At 48.2% G+C, this 7,825-nt stretch overlaps 1 protein-coding gene across 1 annotated transcript in view; it reads right to left on the bottom strand.

The window, feature by feature from the left end:
- Window positions 1-7,825, bottom strand: part of PDCD2 (programmed cell death 2) — a 37,739-nt gene that overhangs the window by 12,145 nt on the left and 17,769 nt on the right. The window contains exons 2-4 of the mRNA XM_042782259.1: window positions 505-851; window positions 312-405; window positions 42-179 (exon numbers count right to left, since the gene is read on the bottom strand). Of these exons, the coding sequence (XP_042638193.1) occupies window positions 42-179; window positions 312-405; window positions 505-851 (579 nt within the window). The remainder of the gene's footprint in view (window positions 1-41; window positions 180-311; window positions 406-504; window positions 852-7,825) is intronic.

The following is a 7,825-nucleotide window of genomic DNA, read 5'->3' as shown; positions in this document are numbered from 1 at the left end:
GCGTAAGGCTCAGCAAACGCATGTTATTTCCCTAAGCGCACAGGAGGGCTCCGGAAGGGCACAAAGTGTGAAGAGCGGCTGCCTCCCAAAGGGAACCTGGCAGGTGACAACGCCATCTAGGAAGAGGGGCTGGCCACCGTCCACCGAGCGCTTGAACGGTCGCGCGTTGCACCCAGTAGCTGTTCCGAAATAGAAACAGAAGCCACTGGTACAGAAACTGGAAACCAGGAAGTGAGGCCCAGCAGGCGGCCTCCACCGCCCGACGCCCACCAATCACGGACCCTACCCTCGTCACTCGCGGGCGCCCTCACCGCGCAGGCCGGCGCAGCACGACGCGTCCCGGCAGCAGAAGAGGAAGAGGCCGCGGTGGAAGGCGTCGGGGCGCCCCGGCAGCGGCGCATACAGCTGCAGGAGGAAGGCGGGTGGGTGGCCGCAGCGCGGGCAGGACAGCGCCGCGGGCCCGGGCAGCCCCGCCTCGCCCAGCCACGCCGGCCGCCCTCCCACCTTGCTGGGAAAGAACGCGTTGCGCAGGCGCCATGCCGGCGCCTCCTCCGCGAAGCCTAGCTCCACGAGCGAGGCCATAGGGCCGGCGGACGCCGACACGTGGGGTCTTAGGCGCAGAACAGGTCGACGACCTCGGACTCGGTCCACCGCCGAGCCCGGGGCGCCCAGCCCGGAAAACGGAAATAGAGATGATAGCGGACGGGAAAATGATTGGAAGCTGGGGGTGAGGAGGCGGGACAACGGAAGCACGCCAGCGGGCGCCCGCCCCTCGCGCTCCGAGTTCCGGGCGTACGCTCGGGACGGAGCGCGGGCGCAGTCGGGACATGGAGAGGGAGGTACGTCACATACTGGGAGGAGCAACCCGAAAGCACGTGAACACGCGACACTACTGGGAAAATGGGCTCTTGAGAGCATGGTGGCCTTCCTGCCATAAAGACGCCGAACGACAGTACGTGCGTCCTTACTCGAGGCTGTGGGGACTGCTAAGAGTGTATGGTTAACCCTACTGGACGGAGTGGGAGCTGTAGTACCGTAGTGCCTAAGGCACTTGACTGCTAACCAGAAGGATGGCGGTTCAAACCCACCAGCCACTCCTCGGATGGAAGATGGGGCAATCTACATCGGTAGTGATACTGTCTCAGAAACCCAAGGAGGGGTCGCTATGAGTTGGGTCCAACTCGAGGGCACATAACAACAACAGCAACACGATGGAGTGGTCCGAGGGCCGCCTGGTACCTGGCAGTGTTCAACAAGGGGGAATGCCTTGTAAGAGCTTAGTTTAAAATAAGAAGGGCTCAGGTTGTCGTGTATAAACTCATTTAGTTTATTGTAAGGTAGTTATGACAAGGCACACGAGTGAGACCTCTCAAAATTCTTTTAGAACCGGAGGATCAGAATGGATCACAGTCAGTGTGTTTCAGAGGCTACAGCCCGTCTTCAGACATGGAGTGTTCACCTTTTCCAGTGGTCCCGGACGTCCTCAGTGGGGTCTGAGGACTGTGGCAGTGGGCAGAGTCCCAGCCTGCGTTCGGGTAGGGTCTTCTCTTTGCAGAGTGTCAGAGTTGAGAGGTGACTGCCTTTTGTTAACAGATAAGTGGATATCCAGTGCTTGTAGATGCTATTGCCATGGGAGAAGTATGGTTCTTAGCTACCTACTGTGAGGAAGGCCAATTAACGACAGGAGGAGGTGGAAAGCAAGTGTTATTGAGTATCGGTTCCCAAGGAGACAGGACACTGTGCCCACCAAAGACTCTAGCCATTCTGCCCCCACTTTTTCACAATAAGTTTGAGTTCTCTCTATGCCCCGCTTCACCAACTAATGACATTCTGTCTGAAGTTGATAATAACACAGTTTCATTTTCCTAAACCTGATGTAGTACCTAAGGCATTTGACTGTTAACCAGAAGGCTGGTGGTTCAAACCCACCAGGCCCTGCTTGGAAGGAAGGTTGGGTAATCTACTTCCGTAGATATATTGCCTCAGAAACCCAAGAAAGGGTCGTTATGAGTCGGATTCGACTCAATGGCAGTGAATGCTTTTAAAGCTGACAAGGATGGAGTGATGTTTTCCCCTCACATTAGAAGACCTCAGTTCTGTGTGAAATTGCGTAACTTAGTGGTAACAGTCTTAGAGCCAGAGTCATGAACTTGCACTAAAATTCTGCCACTTTGGGAAAATTATTTCACCTCTTTAAACATTGTTTCCTGTTCTGCAGAAATTGGACTGCTGGCTTAGCTTCACGCCTTTGTTGTGTCCTCCAGTTGACTCTGCCTCAGCACCCAACAGGACAGAGTGGAAGTGCCCCATAGCGTTTCCTAGGCTATCAATCCTTATGGAAGAAAAGCCCAAATCAAACTCAGTACGCTGGAGTTGATTCCTTCTCACAGTACCCCTAGAGGACAGACTAGAACTTCCCCACAGGCTGTAATCTTCATGGCATTCAACCGTGTAGATCATAACAAATTATGGACAACATTGTGAAGAATGGGAATTCCAGAACACTTGATTGTGATCATATGGAACCTGTATATAAACCAAGAGGCAGTCATTCAAACAGAACAGTGGGACACTGCATTGCTTAAAATCAGGAAGGGTGTGCATCAGCGTTGTATCCTTTCGCCATACTTACACAATTTGTATGCTGAACAAATAGTCCAAGAAGCTGGACTGTATGAGGAAGAACACAGCATCAGGATTGGAGGAAGACTTCGTTAACAGCCTGCGATGTGGAAATGACACAACCTTGCTTGCGAAAGTAAAGAGGATTAGAAGCACTTACTGATGAAGATTAAAGAATATAGCCTTTAGTATGGATTGTGCTTCAATGTAAAGAAAACAAAAATCTTCAAAGCTGGGCCAATAAGCAACATCACAAATGAAGAAAAGATTGAAGTTGTCAGGGATAATTAACACCCATGAAAGCAACAGTCAGGAAATCAAAGTATTGCATTGGGCACATCTGCTGCAAAAGACCTCTTTCAAGTGTTAAAAAGCAAAGATGTTGCCTTGAGGACTCAGGTATGCCTGATGTAAGCCATGATATTTTCATCCACCTCGTATGAATGTCAAAGCTGGAAAATGAATAAGGAAGAATGAAGAAGAATTGATGCATTTGAATTATGGTGTTGGTGAAGAATACTGAGTGGACCATGGACTGTCAAAAGAATGAGCAGATCTGCTTTTGATAAAGTACAGCCAGAATGTGCCTTAGAAGCGAGGATGAGTTTTGTTGAACATTTTGGTCATGTTATCAGAACGGACCAGTCAGAAGGACATAGTGCTTAGTGAAGTGCAGGGTTGGTGAAAGGGGGAGATCTCAGTGCGAGAGGTGGGCACAGCGGCTGCAACAAGGGGCTCAAGCGTGGCAACAGTTGTGAGGCTGGCTCAGGACCCGGCGGTGTTTCATTCTGTTGTACGCGGGGCCGCCAGGAGTCAGCGCTGACGTGCCAGCACCAAAGAACTGCAGTGTGCATGTAGTCTCATACAGGTGAGGCTGGCTCAGGACCCGGCGGTGTTCCGTTCTGTTGTATAGAGTAGCTGGGAGTCAGAGCTGACGTGCCAGCACCTAACTACTACAACAGCATGGCTATGTAGTTCATATGTTTTCCTGCTCAAAATATTTTCTTGATGTTTAACTTTGGATGCCTTCTATGAGGCTGGAGATTGACAAGGTCACGAGGAGGAGGAGAGCAGTGGGCGGAGTTCTAACTGAACCAGAGGCTGGTGTTCATTGGCTTCTCTGCTCAAAGCAAGTCAGTGGCAGGACGACCCCAAGCTCCACATGTAAGATGGTCCCCAAGGAGCCATGTTTTTATTGTTTAGGATTTACTTATTTATTTTTAAATAACACTTTATGTGTTGTGGTGATTCCTTAACTGTTTGTACTAAATGCTCTTGGAAACTTCAGCCTGCAGCTAAATCTACCGCTTCTTTGGAAGGAAGGGCTTGGCCAGTGGGTGGCAGTGTTTGCTTGTCTGCCCCTTCAGCGGCTCTTTGAAGCCCATTTTAAAACAGCAGTGACCACTTCCTGCTACATCTTTTTAGAGTCAAAATATCTGAGAATTGTGTTTTCAAATGTGGTCCTCCAGTCATCATTAGAAGTAGCTCTGTCCTCTGAAAATCAAAGGAAAAGTGGCGTTCCAATGAGACAAACTTGGTGGCTCGTCTACCCGGGTTCCTTCCAGCCCTTTTTCAGACGTTCTAAGAAGTGTTGTGCTGAGCAAAGCAGGTCTTGGGACCCCCTGCTTGGCCAAACTCTCCGTACCTCTGCGGCTGGGCCCCCCTCCACACTCCTCCTGAGACTCCCACAGTTTCTCAGGATCCCACTCACCTGAGCCCCCACATCACTGACGGCCCAGGCACTGAGCCGACTCTCAGTGCCTCTGTCGTGTCCTCAGTTCCATGTCATGTGTGTTCACTTGCTTCCCCAAAGCCTCCTGTGAACTCTCTGAGCCCCAGGAGTGATCTGTATGTTTCTGTGAACCCACATACTCACTACCATTGTACACTGTTAGTATATTGTAGACGGTTCCCGTTGTTGTTGTTAGGTGCCACCAAGCGGCTGACTCAGAGCTACCCCATGTACCACAGAAGGACACCCTGCCCAGTCTGGCACCACCCCCACAGTGGCTGCCATGCTTGGGCCCAATGTTGCAGCCCCTGTGACAATCATTCTCCTTGAGGGTCTTCTTTTTTGCTGACCTTCCACTGTACCCAGCATAACATCCTTCTCCAGGGACTGGTCCCTCCTGATAAATGTCCAAGGGAAGTGAGGCAGACACTCCACCCTCGTGTCTAAGGGGCATTCTGGCAGGGAGCTGGGGGAGCTGTGGTGAAGTGCCCCACTGCTGAAGGATACACTATGGTTTCTCTGAGGAAGAAAGATTTGGTGATCTCCTCCCAAGAAGATAACACATGTGGTCGCTGTAATTCAGAATTGACTCAACAGCACCCAGGAACCATAAACAAAGACACAGAAGCAACCCATTATCAGCGGCTGAGGACCACCCATGCTGGGTGTGTCGTAAGAGAACTGAAGGACCGGTTACTCTTCTCAGGAACTTATATTTAGAAGCAAAAGCCCAATTCAATGTGTACATGTATTCAACATCAAAAACATTTCAAGATATATCCCGAAGTACACCACTGTCAGTGACAGGATAATATCCACATGCCTGCGAGAAGGCCAGTGACTACAACTGTCACTCAAATTTCCCACTAATTACTAATGCCAAGGATGGCGATCGTGGAGATTGTTGCCAACTTCTGCGTTCTGAAATTGACCAGACAGGCACTCAAGATACATTGATGATTACTGATGATTGGAATGTGAAAGTTGGACGTGAAGGAGGATCAGTGGTTGGAAAATATGGACTTGGTGATAGAAAATACACTGGAGATAGCATGATAGAATTTTGTAAGACCAATGACTTCTTCATAGAAAATACCTTTTTTTTTTCCAACAAAATAAATGGTGGCTACACAAATGGACCTTGCCAGATGAAATACACAGGAATAAGATCCACTAGACATGTGGAGGAGCTCTGGTAGCACAGTGGCTAAGGCACCTAACTTCTAATCAGAAGGTTGGTGGTTCAAACCCACCAGCCACTTCGTAGAAGCAAGGCTGGGCAATCTACTTTCATAAAGATTTACTGCCTGAGAAACCCAATGGGGGTTGCTATGAATCTGAATCGACTCAATGGCAGTGGGTTTTCTTTCACATCTGTGGAAAGAGGTGATGGAGAAGCTCAATATCTTCAGCCAAAACAAGGCCAGGAGCTGACTGTGGAAAAGACCATCAACTGCTCATATGCAAGTTCAAGATGAAGCTGAAGATAATTAAAAGGAGTCTATGAGAGCCAGAATATGACCTTGATTATATTCTACCTGAATTTAGAGACCATCTACAGAATAGATTTGATGCACTGAATACCAGTGGCCAAAACACAGATTAATTGTTTATTTTTTTAATTTTGTGCTTCAGGTGGCAGTTTACAGAGCAGAGTTTTACATTGGACATTTCACGTACATTTGCTTTCACTCCCCATTTACCATCCCCGGCGCTAACCAAGTCCCCTCCCCTGCTGCCCCTCCCAGTCACACCCTCCTGTGTGTCCTGCATGTCCTCCATGCAGATGGTGCCCCTCTGGTGCCTTGTGGCCGATTGCTCCAGGGACGCATCTCCATACAGTGTGTGTGTGTGTCACCCTGGGTTGAGTGGTCTGCCTGTACATCTTATTTACTGTTGGGCTGAGAGCCAGACCCTGGGAGTGAGTTTTATTCCAGGCCTGAAGTGTATCCCAGAACCATAGTATTGGGGGTCCCACCAGACTACATCTGACCAGTAATTCGGGTCATTATTGAGTTTTTGGATTTTGTTCCACGTTTTTCCTCCCACTCTATCCAGGATCTCCAGATTTGATCCTTTCCTGAGTGCTTGGCATTGGTAGCTGGGCACCATCTTGTTCTTCTGGTCTTGAGGGTCATCGTGTCTTAGGGCCGATTGCTTCCAAATGCCCTTTTTTTTTTTTTTTTTGCACTCTTCTTTGCTTCCAATGGTAGGAGACCATTAGCTGCATCTTAGATGACCACTTGAAAGCTTTTAAGACCCCAGTCGCTACTCACCAATGTAGGATGAGGAACAAGACTTTAGTGTATTTTGTTGTGCCAGTTGAGTCTGGTGTCGCCCAATACTATGGTCCTGAGTCAGTAGGTCCTTTGGATCTCTCTCCCACAGTGTCTGGCTGTCTGTGAGGGATTACTCTATGTCTGTCTTCCATTGTTTCTGTAAGGATTGCAGCTAGTTTGTATCACTGGTGTCTGTGCAAGATTAGCCTCAGCTGAATCTGTTCTTGGTCTAGAGTATCCTCCTGTTCACTGACCCCCGTCTGATCTTCTCGGTGCTTATGTGTTCATCTGTAGCCTGGTGTTTGGTGTTAATGGTAATGTAGTATTGTGGACATACTGGTTGGTATCAGTATCTGTCGTCTATATCTTACGTGCACAATTCTGTGTCCTCCCTTTTCATAATGCTATCATGGTGGTCACAGACTCTTTCTATACATCCTTCCCCTTACCCACATCAGTGTGTGGCCTCCAGCTAGCCCAGAATTAATCCCTCCTCTTCCCTCCCCATGCTGGTAATCTACAAAATGACTTCCCTTTCTCAAGCAAACCCTTCTTTGTCTTTTTACAGTAATGGGCTCATACAGTCTTTGTCCTTCTGTGATTGATTTATTTCACTCAGCATAATGTCCTCCAGGCTCATCCATGTTGAGATGATTTGCGTATCCTTCATTGTTATTTAATGTAGCATAGTACTCCATTGTGTGAGTGTACTATAATTTGATTATCCATTCATCTGTTGATGGGCATTTAGGTTGTTTCTATCTCTTTGCTATTGTGAATTGTGCTGTGATGAACATAGGTGTACATATGTCTGTTCGTGCACTATCTCTCACCTCTTTAGGATATATAACTGGTAATGGAATTACTGGGTCAAATGATACTTATATTTTCAGTTTTTTTTTAAATTTAAATTTAATTATTTTTATTTCAAGAGCTTGTTTTACATCCAATGTAATGCGTACATTTAGTTTCATTCCCCATTTGCCATGTCCAGCCCTAACCCAGTGTCCTCCCCTTCCTACCCTGCAACCTTCCCCTTGTGCCCCTCATATTCATGCACTCCTGCATTTCCTCAGTTTGAATGTTGGTCCTCTGGTGTCCCATGGTCTATTGTTCTAAGGGATGTATTACCATAGAGTATGTGGGTGCGGCATCCTGGGTTGAGTGGTCTGCATGTACATCTTGTTAACTA

The sequence above is a fragment of the Orycteropus afer genome, unplaced genomic scaffold (genome assembly GCF_000298275.1).
Source record: "Orycteropus afer afer isolate SDZICR_OR568_19922 unplaced genomic scaffold, OryAfe1.0 scaffold00273, whole genome shotgun sequence".
NCBI lineage: Eukaryota > Metazoa > Chordata > Mammalia > Tubulidentata > Orycteropodidae > Orycteropus > Orycteropus afer.
This window is presented reverse-complemented; position numbering and strand designations above follow the sequence as displayed.